The 22,932-nt window shown below is 39.2% G+C and overlaps 1 protein-coding gene across 1 annotated transcript in view; it reads right to left on the bottom strand.

Annotated features, from left to right (window-relative positions):
• NRDE2 (NRDE-2, necessary for RNA interference, domain containing) overlaps positions 1 to 22,932 on the bottom strand; it is a 77,229-nt gene that overhangs the window by 38,782 nt on the left and 15,515 nt on the right. The window contains exons 2-7 of the mRNA XM_012640410.1: positions 14,566 to 14,674; positions 13,288 to 13,521; positions 9,993 to 10,142; positions 3,930 to 4,377; positions 2,738 to 3,143; positions 1,269 to 1,402 (exon numbers count right to left, since the gene is read on the bottom strand). Of these exons, the coding sequence (XP_012495864.1) occupies positions 1,269 to 1,402; positions 2,738 to 3,143; positions 3,930 to 4,377; positions 9,993 to 10,142; positions 13,288 to 13,521; positions 14,566 to 14,674 (1,481 nt within the window). The remainder of the gene's footprint in view (positions 1 to 1,268; positions 1,403 to 2,737; positions 3,144 to 3,929; positions 4,378 to 9,992; positions 10,143 to 13,287; positions 13,522 to 14,565; positions 14,675 to 22,932) is intronic.

Below are 22,932 nucleotides of genomic sequence, written 5' to 3'. Positions count from 1 at the left end.
TACTATGTTTATGGTAACGATGTCTCCCAGTTATAAAAGCAATATAGAATACTGTTAATTAAGAAGCTTTAGGCTGGTCCGAAGGTAGTGAGTTATCTCACTTGATTGTTCACAGTCAGTTACAGGTTGAACTTGTTCTACTACTTTCCCAGCTTCTCACTACTGCACTTGACTAGTCTTAAAAAGAAGGAAAAAAAAAAAGCTTTATTTCAAAGCTGTCATGTGAGTTTTGGAATTACACATGCTGTTAGCATTTAAAACTTCAAGGACGTGCATCAGAGCAGTGGTCTTCAATGCGTCACATTTGTGGGCAGAGCCCTCGCCCCCATCAGTAACTGCTCTCATCACAGACAGTGAGTCTCAGTGAAGGGGTGGGGATGAGAGAGAATCTGATCCCGAACCACGAGACTCCTTAAAGTCACCTAAGAATCACTTCTGCAGCATGGCATATTCTTAAAATATTAAAGCATGTCTTAAAACTACTTTATCTGGCTTATTAATAATTATGCCAACATTAACTGGCATATTCTTTAATCCAATTTTGTCTAGAGGTAGCATCATAAAAAGTTGTTACTGACAATTCATGAAACTTCCATGTGATGAAGAGACCTTGGCCTCTCAAAGACTTTTAATGGTTCACCATAAATTCAGTTTACCCATCTTCCACCAGACCCCCTTTCCAGAGTAAGAAACTAAGTTTTCTTTAATGGAAAAAGAGAAAAGACAGGTTTTCTTATATGAACAGCTCTGTAAGGTTTTCTTTATTGCTTCACATAATAAATATTGGCAATGTGCGATTGTGATCTAAAACATTAACCCCTCCTCAGTTAGGATTGGTATCGACAGGGTACCTGCATGTTATTTCATTCGCAACTCCAGCAAAGATTTTACGTAGTGGAAAGGTTAATTGAGGAAGTGACATAAGACCCAGACTAGAATGTACAAGGGTGGAGGAGAGTGACATGTGGTTTAAAATGGCACGAAAATGGTTTATCTGACTGGTAGATATAACTAGCATTTAACCAAGGAAAGAAAAGAAAGGTCATCAGTAAGTCTTTATATTGGGGGCAGGGGGAATCTGCTTTCATCTATCCATATTTCATTACTTTCATTATGGAATTCTCCTGGGATCACTGAAGTATTTCTGAGAAATCATCCTCAGCAGGACTGATATAAAGGAGGATACATTTTTAAATTACTACCACCACCTGCCAGTATCCACACCTCTCACCTCCCCCCAAAAGAGAGACAGAGACAGAGCTTGGTACCTGTGCTTTGGTAGACAGATCTTTGACACTGTCGGGTTTGAAGAAGGTGAAGTCAACCATGGCCTGAAACAAGGAGACAGCCTTCTCCGAGTGGCCAGCCTGCCGCAGAAAGTGGCACTGCTGAAGAAAGAGTGCTGCAAACAAAAGGGGAAGAATCCTTGTTGGTACCATTAAAGGGAAAGAATGTAACTTCTCAGAACTGCCAACTCAGAGAACATCTCTCACTTGAAACTACTGTTACGGTTACAAAGCTGTAACAGATGTCCTAATTTAAAAGGACTCATAATAGTATTGTGATCCAAGTATGTTTATTCTAGTTTTTGTATGAAACCACCATAGAATACAAATATTAACAATAAAAACTATGGTACATAAAAATAAGTCAATAGGTTGGTCTGAATGTTGACAATTAAATACTCAAAGCTCAGTATTACAAGAAAAATTAAAGGAAAAGGATGGCGCAGCAGATTTTTATCAGAAAGCAAAGAGCTGTATTCAATTGATCACTAGATGGCATCATGCACCAGCAATTTTCATCAAATGTTCAGAATCTGCTGTAAACAAATCAAGGTTCCATATTGGAACATTTCAGTTCATCTTACTTATGATAAGATTCCATTACTAAATAACCTTAAGCTATTTGAGATAACAAATGATATCAACTGTGAGACATAAATGTGATAAATGCTTATTATTTCTAGAGTAATATATTTATATCTTAGACACTAATAGTAATATTCAGTAGCAGGGGTTTTAATCAAATAAATGCCTGCTATGTGCCAGACAATGAGCTAGACTCATCATATATTGTATCATTTAATGTGGGTAATAGTCCTCTAAAGCAGGTTTATACCATTGTTGCTGATGGAGAAATTGGAGCCCACACAGATTAAGGAACCTGTCCAAGGTCACAGAGAGCCAATGAAGGGCAAACCAAGGATTCAAGCTCAAGAGTGATATTCTCTGGCTCCTGCAGAACTTGCTGTCTCCTATATCTCATTACTGCCTACATTCATATTCTAAGCTCCTTTGGGACACCCCCAAAATAGTAACAACAACATAATACCAATAACATATCTGTGCAGTGGTTCCCAGTCAGGGCATCTCACGTACACTGTTGCCTTCACCCTGTAACTAGGTGAGACAAGTACAGGCATCTCAACAGATAAGGACATCAACCACCAAAGCAGTTAAGAGACTTAACGTTTACTTGGTTAATAAGTTGAAAAATTGGAACTTCTTGTCCAGTGATATTTTCCTAACTCTACTGGCTCTAATGCCCCCCACCCGCCACAGGAGCTGCGGGGGAGAAATATGGTAATAATCAATGAATCATAATAGTCTTTTAAAAAATCAGTTCTATCAGACAATTTAGACCTTTGCTAAAATAAACCAAAAATAAATTGTCATTTTCAAGTAAAGTCAAAGTATAACTCCCCCCACGTAACTGGATCTGGTCGTCTCCTTACCAAACATGGCCTCCTCCGTGCCAGGCAGTGCAGGGTGAGACAAGATGCTGCCATCCTTCACGGCGGACAAAGTACTCAAGCACTTTCCATAAAGACTGTGAATTTTTGATATTGAAAAAGTACTGAACTGGCTCTGGCAAAATAAAAGGTATTTCTGCCAAAGGGTCGCATTATTGGGATGTAAAAATATCAGTTTCTGCCACTCTTTGACCAGAGCGGAGGGCTCCCAGAACTCTGTGCAGAGCTTCAGCTTGGCCAGTTTCAGATCGACACTGCTCTGGTTGCTTTCGATGGCCCGCTCCAGAATGGCCAGCTTCTTCTCCAGAATCAGCTTCAGGGACCTCTTCCGCTTTTCCTGCTCTCCTTCCTCAATGGCATACAGGCCAGGACTTTTCATGACCTCGTCCTCAACAACAAAAACAATTTACAAATGCAAACGGAACTAGGAGGTCCTCAAAGTTTCAACAGTAGATTTACTTACAACCCCCAATGGAAATGTTATTTAGACTTTCTTAAACCACTTGTTTATCACAATTTCTTTTAATGAAAACTCGGTTCCTAAGGTACCTGTGTCACCTAGTATATTTGGTCTTGTGTTTATCTCACTTGATTGTCCATTGTCATTTTAAACTTAGATTTATGTATCAATAACTAGCAGATGATGCCTTGAAAACCTTTTCTGAAAAGGCAGCCTTACCAATGAAACAGCCAAATGTATGACAAAATATGGTTAACTGTATGAGTGGTTCAAAATGAGGGACTAAGACAAATCCCTATGTTTTAGAAAAGGAGCACATCACCGTAACTGTGCAATTTACTGGGCACTCCATTCTCTTTCACAAGTGCACTTTGCCTGTTCTGTTTCTACTCAGAACTGTCTCCCCTTGCCTGGTAATCATCTCTTTTTTCAAGATTCTGTTCCAATTTCACCTTCTCTTGGCAGCCCTTTCTTCCTCCCTCACTCCATTCCCAAATGACACATGACAGCACTTACTACCCCAGGTTGCATTTATTCTTCACATGTCAGTCTTCCTCATTGGACTCTGAACAAGCTCAGGGCAAGAGCTCTATTCTAATAATCTTTATACATCCAGTGCACTCATAGGAGTAAAAAAATTACTGCCAAGTAAATCAATTTGCCCAAAATCAGGAAGGTCATGCTAAGGTATCAAACCAGAACAGCCACACTTACCTGAAAAGCAACAAATGCCATCCACAGCTGAGTATCCCGAGGATTCTCCCGCACCCTCCTGTTAAACTCTTCCACCTTGGCCCTGAGAACTGCATTCTCGCTGTCTGGCAGTGAGTTTGGCTGCTTTGCTTCTTGCCCTGGAGGACCCTGTCCTTGTAACCACTGTGTAGTTGACTGATCATAAATGCCCAGAGGATTCAACCAGGTTGTTACAGGAGCCACGTCATCCGTGTCTTTCACTGGGATAAATGAAATTGGCTCAGATGAGGGAGGTTCACTTTTACTGCTAACGGCAACTCCGCTGATGTTCATTAATCCCACGTTCTTCTTCGTAAAATAGCGTTCCACCTGCTTGCGTGAATGCTTCTTCCCAGCAGAAGCCCCTTCCCAAGATATGCACTGCTTCTTAGGGTTAATGCCAAGGCAGGAGTCTCCTTTCCTCTTGTATCTAATATTAGAAAAAGAAAAAAAGTTACTGAGGGAATATGTGCACTACCTCTGGATGACTGAAGGGTCACTAGACCTAAACTCTTGTTATGCAAGTTAACTGCATATATACAAATACGCCTCACCTTCAAATTGTTTCTATTTAGAGACACACAAGGATTAGCAATTAATTTTTTTCCACCTGGTTTGACTTCTTCCTGTAACACTTCAACTCTCCATTAACATCTCATGAATTTAAGATCATGCCTGTCTTCTAGATCTTAGTAATTTCTATTTTCCTGGAGCTTTGTAGTTAAGGAACTGTCACACACATTATGTCATTTGATCATCACAGCCACATGTGACAGGGAGGCAGAAATTATCATCCTCTCTTTTACACTGTTACGGAACAAGGACACTGAGACCTAGGAACCTAGGTCACCTGTCTCCTCAACCAGTCCTATTTTCTCAATATTGTCCTGTGTCCCTACTTAAGAAAATAACACATAGGTCTAAGATTCCTTTTTTAATCCTGAAACAAAGTATGTCAAATTAAATTACATTTGGTTATTTTCTACTCTACAGCAAAAGAGGTTGGGTTCTAAAATGCTTTTATGGAACATGTAGGCGTCCCCAGAGTTACAAACACATGACTACTGAATATTTGCACAGGCATTTTGCTAAGGAAAATTGTGCATTTTTCTGCATGTATGTTAGCAAACAATTCAATTTAAAAAAATGGGCAAAAAAAAAAAAAATGGGCAAAAGATCTGAACCGAAATTTCACAAAAGAAGACATGAATGGCCAATTAATGAAAAAGTACTCAACATCATTAGTCAACAAAGATATGCAAATTAAAATCATAATTAGGTATCCCACACAACCACTAGAATGGTTTTTAATTAAAATTAAAAGGACTGACAATACCAAATGCTGGTGAGTAACCTGTGGAGTAACCAGGACTCTCATTCACCGTTGGTGGGAAGCTAAACTGGTTCATCACTTTGGGAAAGGTCTGGCAGTTTCTTAACAAACTAAACACAGACCTACCCTATGACCCAGCAATTCTATGCCTATGTATTTACCCAAGAAAAAGGAAACCAAATGTCTACACAAAGACTTGAGCACAAACGTTCTCAGCAGCTTTATTCTTAACAGCCAAATACCGGAAAGAGTCCCGGTGTCCATCAATAGAAGGAGGAATAAACAAGCGGTGGTACAGCCATACAATGGAATACTACCAGCAGTAAAAACGAACAAACTACTGATAAATGCCAAATGGACGAATCTCAAAAACATTACACTGAGTGAAAGAAGCCAGACACAAAAGAGTACACGCTGTATGATTCCACATATGTGGAATTCTAGAACAGGCAAAACTAATCGATGGTAGAAAAAAATCAGGACGGTGATTGCCTCTGGGGATTGTGGGGCATTGACTGACCAGGGAGGAGAATGAAGAAAGTTTTGGGGGTCAGAGTAATACTGTATCTTTTCATAGAGGTCTGGGTTATACAGGTATATACATTTACCAAAACTCAGAGAATGAAGATTTGTGCATTATACTGTATGTACATTTTAAATTGAAAGAAAAAATTAAAAAAATATCAAACTCCAGTTAATAATATGCATGTTGAGGTATTTGGCGGGTAGTGTATTGATGTCTGCAGTTCACTTTGAAATGCATCAAAAAAAAGAAGGGCTGATGGATGGGCAGGTAAGTGATAAAGCAGGCACAGTCCAAAGCTCCTGGCAGAATGGCGGGGATGTGTACATGACATTCACTGTCAAATTATTTGTGCTTTTGCTGAAAATTGAAAATTTTCCTAATAAAATGCTGTGGGGAGAAAAAGGCAGGGGAGAGCTGCCTCCACCTTCTGTCACCTCCACCTCACGCTGGCACAAGCACAGGCTCTCTCCTGTCACCTCTGTGGCTTCTCTGCTGCCCACAGGCAGCCTCTGCCTGCCTTGTCCCACACTGCTCCAGTGCAGTGAATTCCACGTGGAAGAAACATTTTCTCGCACATACACATAAGTTCTCTCTCAAACCTTTTTTCTATCCTTCCTCCCAATTCTCTCTAGATTACCGCAGGATAATCTCTCACCACTCCACTTATGAGTCAAAAACAACCTTAACAAAGGTTTGACGAGATAAAACAGTCCTAAAGTAGTTCTAAATAAGCCTGTCGTTCCCTAAGGAACAAATTTTAACCTAACTAGTTTTGTTCTCCTTAATTACTACTATCTTAATAGTATTGATTCCTCAGTTTCACTAAAAATGTACAGTATTTTAGAGATTCATATAATCTCTTTTAAAAGTGTTGACTGAGTTTTCTGACTTCAGTAGCTGTATTGTTTATAGCAAATCAGATATAAATGATAAGGGAGGGGGAAAAAAGAATCTTACTGGCCTCCCTTATTATCTCCTTTCAGACGCTGTACGTATTTCTGCGTATATTCATATGCATACACACATCCTTTTTAAAGATAGTTCATCTGATATAATTTCCCCCATATAATTAGTCCTAGAAAATACAATTTCTATTGGCTTCGAATTGTTCCATTGGATGGATGTGCCAAAATTTATTTAACCATTTCCCTATTGTTAGGCATTTAGGTTGTATCCAATTCATCACTTTGCATAGGACATTAATAATTAGAACTTAGGATGTAATTTAATGCAATATTCCCCCAAATGAAAGCACTTTTTCCTATAAAATCCTTATCAAATAATCGGCTAGAACAATTCCAAAAGTAGGAACTACCACTTTCTTTGGCAGTTCAGTGGATAACATACATACATTTAATTTAAATGAATGCAGCTACAGGCACTTGGCCACCAAGGGCAGGGCTAGGGGGAAAGGAAGAGGGAGAATACATTTCTGCCCTGAATTCCCCCAGTGGGTCTGCGCCCTGGAGACAGCAGGACAGGGCAACATTACTCAGCCTTTCCTTCGGTGGCTTTCATTCTCACACGCCCCTCACGGTGCCAGACTGCCTGGGTCCAAATCCCAACTCCACCACTAACTAGCTGGGTGACCTTGATCAAGTTATTTAAAAAAAAAAAAAACTGTGCTTCAGTTTCCCCATCTGTAAAATGGGGATGATAACAGTGTCTATGTCATAGAGTTGCTGTCAAAAAAATTTAAACATGGAAAGTCCTTAGGAGAGTGTCTGCCATATAGTAAGGGCTAGATAAGTTTAAATTATTATTATTTTATAAAAGTTGGCTCCTAAACTAAGCCAACTATTTTATCTGGTATATAGCCAAAGAATAACAATCTATTCCAAAAATGGAGAAAAAACTGACTGAACTGAACTTCACAGTTTATTAGTCCTAAGGAATTTCCCAAAGGTAATTTTGACTCTGTATAATTTTCATGTTCTACACTAACTGTGGAACCTAACACCCATTGACCACAAACTCCAACACACACAGTGTCACTGCTGAGATGCTCACACTAGTAGAAGATGTGCTTTATACTGAGCCAAATCTGATTCCCAGAACTTCCACTCATTAGTCCTGGTTCTGCCTTCACAAGTCACACAGAACACTCTCAACCCACCTTCCAAGGGACAGTCTAACAAAGCTTAAAAGACAATGATCAAATCCCTGCCACCGGCCAAATATCCACAACCCCTCTTCTAGTCCTCATATGACCATGCTAGTCAAATTGTAAGTGACTGCTCATCTTCCTCTCAATGCTCTCTCTTGGTTTGTCAGTGGCCCTCTTAAGAGTGTGAACATTCTGTGCCTGCCACAATATTCCCACTGTCCTCTGACCAGCCCAGAATGCCATGGGATCAAAATCTTCCAGGACCTGGACACCTACACTTATACAGCTACTAATCCAGGCAAGATTTGTCCCACTTAAACTTTATTAAGTTACTAGGAAATCACAACAGTGCTAAGCCCTTTAATAGTAGTATCTTTGCAGTTTAGATTAAGTTATTTCTAATTACTGCCTTCCTAAGGCCTGTGCCATTCATTAGCAGAAACTCAAGAGCCACTCTTTGTTAATATTTTCTCCTTTTTTCATCTATTAATAAAGAATAATCCTTTATATTTGCACATCAATTTCAAATTCCATACCAAATATCTCTGACATTTGAGTGCAAGGCATAGCAGGAGTTACAACTTACAAATGAAGAAACCGAGGCTCAGGCAGTCCAGGTGACCTGCCTGGGATTATACTGCTAGGAAATGGCAAAGTCAGAATGACAACCACAGTCTTCTGTTTGCAAATCTAGATAATGTCCTATCACACAACCAACCTCATCTTTATTTGTGGACAGTGAAAGAACACTTGATGTCAGAGGCACACAGGTTCTAATTCCAGCCCTGCTGCTCCCTGGCTGCACAATCTTGAGCAGTTACTTAACCTCTCTCAGATTCCTTTTCCTCACTGGTAAAATGAAGACAGCTTTCCTCCTCCTCCTCACGGAGCAGCTGTGAGGATCGGACAGGCTAACATAAGTGAAAGAACAAACACAGGACTATGGCCACATACCTCAGGCCCAATCAGTGTTGCCTTCCCCATCTTTTATTGGTAATCGACCATATCTGTGGCACTACCCTGTGGTGGCATGGAAAACCAAACAAGACTTCAGGGAGTATTAAAATTAATTTAAAAATATATGAACACATTTGAAATATGATAGTCATTTATTCTCTGAGGTTTTAGTTGACAGCATATAGATTAAACATTCACTGAAAAACAACTCATATTAACTCATCGTAAAGGAAATTTTAGTTGGAATTGTTTATGTGGTGTCGTATACAATCAGAGTGACTGACTATATGACTAAAATCTGGACATGCAGCAAGGTAATGGAAACCGAAATTTATTTTACAAAGTAATTAGCCTATCAAGAATGATGATCTTCAAGATCTCCTCTTGGCCTTATCTTCCAGGATCCATGATTCTCAACCTTCAATTTTAATTACCTGTAAACTGTTGGGGAACAGAGACTGTGTGTTATTGTTCTTTATGTCCCCAACAGTTTCTTACAAAGTTCTAAGTGTCTAAAGGGATTAATAAGTACCCAAACATTTTTGACTGACAGAGGGGAAAAGTTCAAACTCATTACTGAAGCAAATACCACCACCTACTTTTATGATTATCTGATAGTATATGCCGAAAACATTTTGAAAAAGTCATTACCATTAAATGTCATTTTTTCAATGGCATATGTGGGGGGTGGGCAACTAAAAGGCTTTTGCAAATTTTAAAAATGACGTATAGGTTAGACCAAATAGTCACTAGATACTCCGTCACAATTAATTATTATAAGGTATTTTTAGATTCATTTATTCAACAAATACTTACTGAACACCTACTATGCCAGACACTATGCCAAGCACCAGGGATAAATAAGATTGATCTATAGCTATAACCCCATGGTGCTGAAAAAAAAACAAAAGGTTAATCTGACCTGATCTCAAGGGTTAAGCTTTCATTTTAGAATGTGAGATGAGACACATGCCTAAACAACTTAACAATAAATAAAATCCAATAGACGCTGTGAGGGGGCAGTAGAGTAGGGGAGACAGGCAAACAGACAGTGCTGAGAGAGTTAGAGGAGAAAGAAATTACTTCCCAAGAGTGAAGATCAGGGGGAAACATGGGGCATACCTTGCTATATCCCCCCGGTAGAGAGACTTATACTCCCAGTTTGCAGGATCTGGCTTCTTATCTGTTCTGAAGGTTTCCCCCGTCTGAGCCTGAACGTCCTCAAGCCAAACAAAGCGATGTCCAGTATCGGCAGCAAAATTATCTCCTTGACTGTGGGACCAAGTAAGGTGAAGAAGGAAAAGGGAGAGACACTTTAAAAATCTTCCTGTGACATAATTCACATTTTAAGCAATATGAACACTCAACATTTCAAACCCTACATGGCATCAAACGCACCTAAGTACGTAAAATATGCACATGCCATAGAGGTGGGAAGAAGACTCCTGGCTCGGAGAAAAGAGTTTTAAAATATAAAGCAAAACCTGTTACCACTAAATGACACTTTACCAAGAAAAGAAGTCATCTTAGAAATTGACCGGAAAAATACTGGTCTTCTTTTTAAATATTTCATTTAAATGACTGTAACTGAAATTTCAAATATATTCATAAACAAGAACTTTTCCTAAAAAATATTCCTGCTCTGAGGTACTTTAGAGTGTTAGGCAGAGGAAACTACCACACTTTCAAAAGGTGACAGCACTGACATTAAACTGAGCTGCCCTTACTTCACCTAACTTACCTGAAAGTGCTCAGATACTTTATTCCAACTCAAAACTTTTTTTAAAAAAGCCACAGTTCTGAACTGCTCAGCCTGCGCCGTGTGACTTGGGCTTGGTTTCAGTCTCATTTTTACCGCCTGGACTCCATGCACGGTGTTTTGCCCGTGCAACTGCACTGCCTACATAAAGGGCAGAACCATGAGAGTTCACTGGAAGACAAGACCCTAATTTATCTCTTTGAATCAATTTGTGAGCTGGAAGACATTCAGCTAGGATACAAAAGAAACCCCTTCCCTAGGCGTTAAGTGAGAGGGATGGAAGGTTTTTCTGGCACCTAACATCATTCTTCCTCTAAAGAAAATCAGTTCATAATGCTGCTGACACAAGAAGCTGCCAAAGTAGTCAAAACAGCCATTAACTATTGTTCCATCTTTGCTTTTTAGCTCTGCCCAGATACAAATAAAGATTTTGGAAGTTTCTAAATCATTCTTGGCAGGGAATACAAGGGAATGGCATTTCAAGAACGCAAAGTAGCTACTCAATAAATAGTTGTTGAATGATGAGTCTTGGGTTAAAATATATGAAGATTTTAACACATTCCCTTTCAGAACAACTGTGGAGGGTTTTCTGTCTACAAAAACTGTAAGGGGCAGCAAAAGGAGGGAAGGCCCACTGGAAGAGATTGATGCACTCCAGAAAGAAATAGAATGTCAACTGGGAGAAAAAAAGGAGGCCAGATGCAAACTACCCCTGAAGAGTAAACAAGCCCTCTTCCCTCCTCTACTGGGTACTGAAGTCAGGAAGCAGGATGTGGTCTGGGCGATGGCAAGGAAGGCTCAGCCTCCACCTGAGGTAAAGAAAAGCCCAACCCGGGAAACAAAGGTCAATTAGTAGTTATGGCCTCTGGGGAAGTCATCCCTGTCACCTTGGAATAGAGTCCCGTATGGTATGCTACCCTCCAGGAACCCACTTCCCTGACATCATGGAAAGACTCTGAAATCTCACTAATATCTTAGTCCTTGTCTATTTGGAAATATTAACAAACAATCCTTCCAGGTCACTTTCCCAGGAAGACACTACAGAAGTCAACAGCAAGAAAGTAAAAGAACAATTTATTTTGATCTTAAAAAGGATATTCTGCAAAATACCAACAAACTTAAAAATGCTCTCTGTATCATAAAACTCTCAAGAGGCTGTAAAGATCCCCTCTGGTGTGATTAAGCATAAACCTAAATGAACTATCCTTCAAGTTCTAATGACAGTTTCTATTAATATACAGTTTCAGAAGTCCTTTAAAACTCACTTTCCTTAGCTATAAAAAAGGACAAGTAGCTAAAAGGTGAGTTTTCGGAAGACAGAATTAAAGTAGCTTGTTTTGAAAGACAAACTAAAAAGCAAAGATACCAATAATATATTCATTCATTCATCCATATAACAAAAACGCACTGAGTGCTTACTCTGTATCAGGCCCTGTGCACCAAGCCCTGGGGGGCTACAGTGGTAAGCAAGGAAGGCATGGTTCCTGCCCTCATAAATTCAGTCAAATTCAGAACCTGCTGCTTGACTCCTTTATTTTTTCCTCCAAAGAACAAGCTCGGGTCACAGGTATAACACCTGAGATACACAGAGGGCTAAATAAATCTGGCTCCTCTTTGCCGCAGAGGCCTGCAGTGCTCTGCAACGCTGATCTGATGACAGAGCGATCCCGGAAGACTGCAGTGTTTGCCTCTCTGATGGTAACACTGAGGGCTGGGTTCCAGACTTGCTCCAACACAGAGCTCTCATTGACAGCAGTGGGACTTCTAAACATACAACAAAAGTAAATAATCCCTGAAGAGTTGCAAAAATCTCAACAGCACTACTTTTTTTAGGGATGTTCTGGACAGATACTTAAATTTTCTCTCTTCTAGCCCATATGACCAAAGAAAAGAAAAATGGTAAATAAGCATGAAGTCAGGTAGCTTCATCACTATCACCTGTCTCACCTACAGGTAAATGCCTCTCTGTATGTAGGAGGATGTTAGACTAAGCACACAGAAAAAGCTATAATGAGTACCTATGCTGTGACCATTCTGCAAAATGACTTGAACAATATGCTCGAGGTAGACAACAGAGTAAGATGTGGGGAGAAATCAAGCCCCCAAGGAAGGGAAATACTGTGGTCTTGAGCTATTCTACACCTTTAACACTAAAAAAATGTGAAAAAGAAAAGGAAAAGGACAAAAGCAATAATTATTTAAGTGCTACATTAACCTTAACGGAAGAGTATGTGTGCATGTGTACACACAGGAACGGGCGGGAGTGACTGAATGAAAGACATATCAAGGAAGAGGAATAAGATGTTTCTCTTACTCTCTGTTAAGTGTGGAGGCCAGCAGCCCTCAGAGATGGAACCCTTAACTGCGCAGCACACTGACCCACATACCCGCTGTGTGGCGCATCTGCCATCTTTCAAAAATCTCAAAGACTTTTTGTCTGAATCAGATTTTGACATAATCATTACTGTGCCTACATAACATTTCTCAAACGGAATCATGCCCCTAATTTTTTTTCTTTTCTTTTTAAAGATCTAATGGTAGAGCTCTCTTTTGATTGATTGGCTAAATAATCAATCAAACGTCTAACTTGTGGCAACGATCAAGAAAGAAAAACTCAAGATTTAAAATAATCATAGGTATTTGAGAACAGAGACGTACCTCAGTTTCTCAGACTCCTTTTTACTGCCTCCGATGCTGCGGAGAGGCTTGTCCCTTTCAGAATCGGTGTCTGGCTCAGATCCACTGCTGCTCGACTGCCCGTGTTTTCTCTTGGTTTTCTTCTGGTGCTGATGCTTCCTCTTCTTCTTTTTCTCTTTCTTCTTTTTTCTGCTTGCTTGTTTGACCTTTTTGTTAGTGTCACTTTCATCTGAAGGCTCTGATTTCAGAGGACTCCTGTTTGGGAAAGTCAACTTTAGAATTATTTTCCAAAGAGAAGTAGGGAAAATAATATGTAAATAAGTGAGTAAATAAATATGTAATAAGGAACTCCATGAATGTTCACATGGATCTACTATTTGCCCATATATTATACGGTATATTCCTGGATTACACCTCACCATAAAGACTTAAGAACTGGACTGAAAATAAAAACAAGTGAAGAAATTCTAATTTTAATAGTTTCTAAATCTACACTTCCATATTTATACATATTTAAAAGAAAGTAACCTCCCATTATTTTATCAAATATATTGTTTTTTAAAACATTATAAAAGGTTTATTTTCCATACCACATATTATGCCAACATGTGCTTAATGCAAAAAGGGGAAGAAAAGATTTCATTGTGGTCTTTGTTTTTAAATGTGACAACGAGCTCTTCTTCCTCCTTACTGAAATATCTATAAAACTCCCTCTCACGCATCAACTATTCTCAATTTCTAAAGGCTTCTTACACATTTAGACAGAGTTTCCCAGGGTATTCACCCGATTAACGAGACCATCTAGTCTATATTTGTGAGACAGCATATTTCTCAGTTCAATGATCTACAACAAAATTCTTTCACAGCTGGGTAGAGATGTGTGCCAATTTGCTTTCCCTGATGTTTTTATGAGATTTTATCCTATGTTATATTATATGAGCTCCTTCTATTTTTACAAAAGTGTTGAAAATGCAGCTAAAGAAATATCTGAATTACAATACTCGAAGGGTTACTAATGAGGTTAGTAAAGTTACTTAAGAATCACAATGATGCCATTTCCCTCACGGCCTAATTATAGGCACTAATTGTGTCACGTACTTGCCGCTGCGACGCAAAGAAAAAAAAGGAATAATCTGTAAGAGTGAGGTAAGGGAAAATAGGCAAAGATCACATCATTACTTTAAGTAAATGGAAGTTTTACACAACTCTCTTATCACAGGGTTTTCTAAGGAGCATCTTTAAGCTAAGCTATCGACAGTATACTGACAGAAACTAAAACCCATCTATCAAAAAAACTACCGTGTCAGTGGTGACCCTTCAGAAACAAGGGCTGTGGCTGCTTCAGTCTGTTGACTCAGGGACGTTATGGATCCAACACAAAAGCTTGGGTTGCTCAGCCAGTCTAACTCTGTATAGTAAAACGGAGAAAAGACCAAAGAAATTAGCTCAGTATGATTCTGAAGCAGGGAATCTAACCATCTTGTCAGCTGACATGCTAATTCACAGCCAACATCAGCCAGACATTTTGAACAATCCACAGAAACCAAATGGAATCCATGAAATTTTTATTTCACGGGGCATGGTGCTTTAAAATACTCTAAAATATTTAAGACAGAAATCCTCTTATGATATTGAGCTGTAGCTTAAGCAAAAGCCATGTAACAAGTGTGGCCTAAAAGGCATTATTATGTATTCCATCCGCATGGTCTAATAAGTGTGAATGCTTCCAAAGCATTAGGTTTTAATGACCTCAAATTTGATTTAGACAATTCCTAAGTTAAAAATTCAAATCATGCATAAAAGTTCACCACGCTTGGTGTTATTACAGCAGATTAAGATCTTTTAAAAAAATATTCCATGTTCTATCTCAGTATACTAACTTAACAAACCTTTCCTTATAACAGTACTCCCCCCTTTGGAAATAAAAACACAAGATATCAACTTTTAATGTTAAAATCATATAAATGTTAATACTGTAATGTTTATCTCTGGGTAGTCATATCAAATGTCCAACAGTTTTCTTCTTTCTGCTTATCCCTAATTTCTAACTTTTCTACAATGAACTATTTCTAAATTACCATTTTCTAACTTTTAGGAGTCCTACCTGTGAAAGGAAGAAAAAAACATGGGATGGAAGTAGCAAGGGAGCCTACAGAGGGGTTTGTATTTTGTCCTGTTTTGTTTTAGGATGGGAGGCCAGAGCATATTCACATGCTGAGAAGAAAGAACCCATGAAATGTCTGAAGATACAAGTTAAAAAGTTTAAAAAACTATATCTTTAACAGTTTTATTCAGATATAATATACATACCATAAAGTTTACCCACTTAAAAGTGTACAATTCAATGGTTTTTAGTACACCTACAAGCTTGTACAGCCATGTCTATAACTTTAGAATATTTTCACCATCCCAAAAAGAAACCTCTACCTATTGGCAGTCAATTCCTATCACCCACTTCCTGTTCCCACACCTCACCCCCACACCCCTAGGCAACCACTAATCTATTTTCTATTTCTATAAATTTGCCTCTTTTGGACATTTAGTATAAATGAGCTCATACCATACATGTGGTCTTTTATAACTATCTTCTGTCATTTGGCATAACCTTTTCAAGGTTCATCCATGCTGTAGTATGTGTAACTACTTCATTCCTATTTATTGCTGAGAAATATTCTATTTTATGGATATACCACATTTTATCTGTTCATTAGTTGACGGACACTTGGGTTATTTCCTCTTTTTGGCTATTATGAATAATGCTATGAATATTCATGTACAAGTTTTAATATGGCTGTGTTTTCATTTCTCTTGGGTAGATATCTAGGAGCAGAATTGCTGGGTCATATGGTAACTCATGTTTAGCATTTTGAGGAGCTGCCACACTGTTTTCCAAAGTAGCTGTATCATTTTAGATTCCCATTAACAATATGTAAGAATTACAATTTCTCTATATCCCCACCAACATGTTATTGTCTTTTTGATCATAGTCATCCTAGTAGGTGTGACGCGTTATCTCGTTGTGGCTTTGATTTTCATTTCACTCATGACTAATGAGCATTGAGCATCTTCTCACATGTTTATTGGCCATTCACAGATCTTCTTTAGAGAAGCATCTATTCAAATCTTTTACCTATTTTAAATTTAGTTGTCTTTTTATTAATGAATTCTAAGGATTCTTTATATATTTTGGATACTAGTCCATTATGGTGATTGTATCTTAGCAGGAAACACGAGAACGTGTGCTTCTTGATGACAGATACTTTGTTTTATTCATTGCTGTATCACCAGCACCTTGAGCAATACCTGGCATACAGTAGGTGTTCAACAAATATTCATGAGAAAGAGGAAAAGGAGGAAGGAAGGAAAATTCCAAAGGAGAAAAGGTACATCAAACAGTACAGAAAAAAGGGAAAGAGAGATTCCAACTTCAGTGACTACAGTAGCCCAAATACCAGGCTAAGCACTTACATCCTTTACATTTTTTAATCCTCACAAGGCTCTAGGGGAGATATTATGATCTCTACTTTATAGAAGAGGAAACTAAGGCTCAAAGGGATTAAGTAATTTGTAAGGTCGTGCCTAACAAATGCTAAACAATTGTTCATGCAATCTTTCGTCTACTGTCTCCTTTTTCCTTCTGAGGTTTGTTCCCTTCCCTTGGGCCTAATTCCTGGCAAGAGATGGTGAAAATAGTTCCTGTTGCTCATTGAGATCACAGTTATTTCCACAATAATCAGATCTATCATGAACAAAGGAAAAGTGGGAAAAGATGGAACAAACAGTATGCAGGGAAAGATGCTCTCAAACAATTCCAGTATACTTTTACATAAATATTCTAGATAGTGACGACAGCTGGAAGGAAATGTAAAGAAATACAGAACATCAAAACAACATAAAGTATGTGACTCTGCAAAGTCCTTCAGAAGGTATAAGAAAGGTTTTTTAAAGGATGCAATTGAGACTTTGCCATATGGGACCACTGTAAAAATAATAGTTTATAAAGAACTAAAACTCTTGGCTTTTTTGTTCGTTTTTTCCTTTTGGTGACAGGGTATTACTTTGTTGACCAAGCCAGAGTGCAGTGACATCATCATAGCTCACTGCAACCTCAAAGTCCTCGGCTCAAGTGATCCTCCTACCTCAGCCTCTCAAGTAGCTGGGACTACAGGAAGGCACCACCACACCTGGCTAATTTTTCTATTTTTCGAAGAGATGGGGTCTCTCTATGTTGCTCAGGCTAATCTCTACAATTCTTGGGTTTTGAACCTGAATCATCATGGACCTTCTGTGTGACCTTCATCTCAACCAAATGACCCTCTGTGGGGGCAAAAGGTGTTTTCACCTGACAATAAGTTTTCTGTTTGTTTTGTTTTGGGTTTTGGTGGCATATTAACAGTGAATATGCATGGAATATTAGAAGTTAACAATCATTGGATGCTAGGCCTGGAGGGATTTTGGAAATCATCTAGTCCACATATTTTCAAAACTTTCTTAGCCGAGGAACTCACTTCTCAAACAAAATCTTTCAGTGATGTCCAACCTGCAGAAGAGAAAAGGCAGGGATACTCTGGTTTGGGGTTGGTGGCGGGGGGTGGGGGTGGGGGTGGTCTGAGAAGGCTCTGCAGAGCACAGCCTAGACACAACGCCCTCACTTATAGATCAACAGTTGGAGGACCAAAGAGGTTAAGCCATGCGGCCAAGGGCACATATTTGAAGCTGGATCTGCAATTCTTCATCCAGTTCTGTCTACCACACCATGGTGCTTCTCTTCACTTCCTTAACTAAAGAGCTGGTGCCCCTAAAATCTCCTTGCAATTGGTACATGGGGCTATTATGACAATTTTCACATTACAATCTCATTATCTGCATGTCAGTCTTCCCACTATACTCTAAGCCAAGGGTCATAAACTCAAATCCTTATAGGAACCAGATTAATAATGGTTACGTGACACTGCAGGGAGCAGCAACAGAAAAAAGAAACAAAAACATTCTGCTAGTCAAATAAATACACCGACTGGTTTACAACTCTTGTATCCCAGTTCCCAGCTCCCTTCTCTGCTCCTACCTGTTGCTCCCCAAACTATGAGCACCATGAGGGCAGGGGCCATGACTACTCACTCCTGTATTCCCAACTCCTGGCACAGTGCCTTGGCACAAAGCAACTGGACTTGATAAATATTGGTTGAATCGATAAAAATGGATGAGGATGTGGAACGTATCTTTGCATCTTTATACTCATACCTAATTGGCTGAACAAACCGAAGAAATCTGAGATCTTCAAAAAAGCCTATTATCTAGGTATAAAGTACAACTATCACAATGCTTCTATTCTTCATTGTAAATGGATATTTAACCATTAAATAAATTACTGAGTACCTACTATATGCCCAGGCACAGTTCTAGGTATTGAGGGTACAGTGGTGAACAAAGGTTCTGCAAACCTTAACTGTTCAAATAATACATTTGGATTGTTAAATTCAATTTTAGTTAAATAGAATCCTAGAGAAAGTTATCTGAGATTAAAAGATGCTTTATTAATTGAACTGCCAAGTCCTTTTCAATAGTTACATCCTCACATAATTTACAGATTTGATGGAAATTAAATATGTATTTAGATAACTGTGCCTCTACTAAGCAGGATGGAACATATCACAGAGAAGACCAGCAGGATACCAAATGCCCAGGGTTTAAGAGAGAGAATCCGACTGGCTGACAAACCTTTTGTCCCTGCAGGTTAGTAAATAAATCACCGATTAGAAATTGCCTGGAAATTAACACTCTGCCATACATTTTATGACACATATACACATCTAAGAAAGGAAGAAAGGTGAAAGCATCAGGCAGAAAAATGACTTTAGTGCTAATATATCTGGTAGAAATGCAGCATGTATAAATTTCCAGGGTGATTTAACAAAAAATAATATAATGAATCATCAGTGAATACTTTAAAATACTTTTTGTGATATTTTTATTATATACCTCTATTTCTCCATCACTAGAGAAAACGCTTTAATTCAATTCAACTACATATACAGGAAGGAACTGCCGTGAAAAGTTTTAAACTTCAAAAAAAAATCTTGAATTATAATTAGATAAACTATCCAAGGTCTACACCCATTCCCCATTCTATTATAACAAAATAGCACTGATTACTTGTTTGTTTAAATAAACTCAGAGGTGAGTGCCACCCCTCCAGAGATAATTCAAAAAGCATTTCTAGGGCTGACTGTACAAGTAAATTAGCATATATATTAGGGAAGAAGCTTGTTCCTTTAAAAAGAATAAGCCAAGCTCTTCGTTTTGATCAAAACTCTCATTTTCTCACAAAGGATCTGGAAGTCCAAACTTATCTGTACAAAAAGCACCAGCAAACATGACTGAGAACTGCATTTAAGATGGCAATCACAAGGCCGGGCGCGGTGGCTCACGCCTGTAATCCTAGCACTCTGGGAGCCCGAGGTGGGCGGATCGTTTGAGCTCAGGAGTTCGAGACCAGCCTGAGCAAGAGCGAGACCCCCGTCTCTACCAAAAAAAATAGAAAGAAATTAATCGGACAACTAAAAATATACAGAAAAAATTAGCCGGGCATGGTGGCACGTGCCTGTAGTCCCAGCTACTTGGGAGGCTGAGGCAGAAGGATTACTTGAGCCCAGGAGTTTGAGGTTGCTGTGAGCTAGGATGACGCCACGGCACTCTAGCCCGGGCAAAAGAGTGAGACTCTTGTCTCAAAAAAAAAAAAAAAAAAAAAGATGGTAATCACAGAGAACGTGAGCAAAGTCAGCTCTTGCATGAGAGTTAACCTACAATTTGAAGAGGCCCACAAATTCTAAAGGTAATATTCAAACAAGCAAAACCCCAACATTCTAATATCATAGCGTGGTCTATAACAGAAGTTCTGGAGTCAAAAGGACCTGTGTTCTAAGTGACTTTATTGTTTCTTAGTTGTGCAACTCTGAACAAAACACTTAATCTCTCTGAGTCTCTTTTTCTCACTTGGTAAGCTTACTGAGAGCCAGGCACTGTTCTAGAGGCTGGGAATGCACAACGAACAAGACAAACCCAACTCTACCCTCATGAAGCTGACACTTACATACAATGTGACAAATGCCAAGATAGAGGGTAAGGGGGAACAGCCTACGGGAAGAAAAAATAGATTTCATTAGGAAAGACAAATGGGCTTGTTAGGAAAACAAAAGTGACAGTGGTCCCCAACCTTTTTGGTATCAGGGATGAGTTCATGGAAGACTGAAAGAGCGGCTGTGTAGGCCCCCTCGTTCCTAAGTTTCATGGAAGACAATTTTTCCATGGAGGGCAGGGGGGTGGGGGACAAGGAGCTCTGCAGCCAAGTCCCCCAACAGGCCTCAGACCAGTATGTGGTCCTGAGGGTTGGGGACTGCAGAGTTTGCGATAATGTTCGTCTATGCAGCTATGAGTGGTCTTCCAGCTTCTTCATAAAACTCCCCTAGAGAGAGGATTTCTGGTAAATTTACTCTTGGTTCTTCTCCTGTGAATAAAAGCTTCCCCAAAGAGGGAATTTATGGCAGTTCTCACTTCTCAGAAGTTTCTGCTTTTAGTCAGATAAGAGAAAGTGCAAGAAGGCTTCTTTCCTCATGTGTTTCATCTCAAATATCTTCAGCTTAAATTAATCTTTATACCAGCTCCAGGGTTCCATGTGGATTCTCATCATCTTAGACTGTTTTCAAGCATTTACTATCCAAAGTTAAAAAAACTATTACCTCTCGTTTATATGCTAAAAATAAATAATACCTACTAAAAAAAAGGCCAAGATAGAGAAAATCTACAGGGAATAATGAGAGCACGTAACTAGGTTCCCTAATTCATAAGAAGGGTGGATCAGGGAGAGCCACCTGAGAGAACATCTCAGCTAAGATCTGAAGGATGAAGAGTTAAGCAAATAAACTCCTAGGAAGCGTCTAGGCAGAGGAAATGGCTCATGCAAAGGTCTAAAAGTGAGAAAATGTGACTCTCTGGGAAACAGCAGTAAGTTATCATGGCTTGGCCACTGGGACTGAGGGGACGTGAAGGCAAATGATGCTTGGGAGGAAGGGCCTTCAAAAACATGTTAGAGAGCTTGGGATTACCCTAAGAGCAACGGGCAGATGGTCAACTTTTGAGCAAGAGTGACAAAATCTGATCTAGTGTTCGAAATATCGGCAGCAAAGAGTAGTGCCAAATTGCCTGAGTTCAACTCTTGGTTCTGTGACTTAACTAGCCATGTGACTTTGGGCAAGTTACTTGCTGGCTCTGTGCCTACATGTCAACAGCACTGACTTCATAGAGTTGTTATTAGAATTCAGTGGGTTAATATTTGTAAAGCATTTATCAGTGAATGGCACATTGTTTTTAAATAAAACATTTTTAAATTCTTGCTACAGCATGGAGAGTGTTTCACGGAGTGAAGGTAGGTCTAAAGGTGGGGAGAGTATTTTAGGAGGCTGTCGTAGTAATTCAGGGAATGATTATGGCAAAACTGGGTAGTGGTAGTGAGACTAGAGAAAAACTAAAATTTCAGAGTTGTTTGCAAAGACTAGATGAACAACTGAATCAGGGAGGCTTGAGTGAATGGTAATGCCACTTTCTGATATGTGGACACAGGAAGAAAAGGTTTGGGGGAAAAAGACAAGTTTAGTTTCTTCCTCAAATATAGATAATACACCTGTTTCAAATGTTATTATGAAGATGAAATGAACTGATAGGCCATCTTCTATCCCAACTCTGTCCAAATATTTGATTTTCAAGCCACAATGTTTTAGGGTACACAATCCTAATATAAACAATCTGAGGGTAGGAAGAAAAGCTCAAGAACAGGAGGGATCAGATGTTGGGGGCTCTCTGCTGCTCCTGACACAATGAAGGTTCTAGCAAGAATGAATGTTGCTAAATGTAGCCCTGCCAGACTCCTTACTCAATGTGATGCCTATTTAAATCCTGGTCTCTTTTTTTTTTTTCTTTAGTGACAGGGTCTTACTCTGTTACCCAGGCTGGAGTGTAGTGGCACAATCAGAGCTCACCGCAGCCTTGAACTCCTGGGCTCAAGCAATCCTCCTGCCTCAGCCTCCCAGGTCACTAGGATTACAGGCGTGAGCTACCACGCCAGGCTCTGGCCTAACTCTTAATGGCACCTAGACAGTGGAGAGAAGAGCCCCCTAACTCATTCTGGTCTTTCCTGTCCAGGAGTTTAATGTCTTTTTAATTGAACCTCTACGTCTACTACTACTAATACTAACATTTTTATAACATTTTATAGTGTAAGGCAAAAAGTACAGTGTTTCTATGTATAACAGCCAAAGACTGGGAACAGTCCAAATGTCCTTAATAGGGGACTAGTTGAATGAAGTATGCGACAGCTACACAACGGAGTTCTGCATACCAGTAAAAGAAATGAGGAGGATCTCTACATTCTGCTGTAGAGTGACTGCCAGGATTTAAGGTAAAATGCAGAACTGTATGAATTTACAAAAGAGAAGGGAAATGTAGTTGCTCACAGTCAGGGGGAAAAGATGGAAGGATACCACTGACTAATGAAAATTTTAACCTGTAGGGGAAGGAAAGTAGCAGGCTGGAGGAACAGAGATGGAAGTTTTCTCTGAATATATCTGGTTTATATTTTCAACTTTAGAACTATGTAAGTGTTTTACATCATTA

The sequence above is a fragment of the Propithecus coquereli genome, unplaced genomic scaffold, assembly GCF_000956105.1.
Source record: "Propithecus coquereli isolate 6110/MARCELLA unplaced genomic scaffold, Pcoq_1.0 Scaffold152, whole genome shotgun sequence".
Lineage (NCBI taxonomy): Eukaryota > Metazoa > Chordata > Mammalia > Primates > Indriidae > Propithecus > Propithecus coquereli.
Note: the sequence above shows the minus strand (reverse complement) of the source record. Positions and strands in the feature narration are given on the sequence as shown.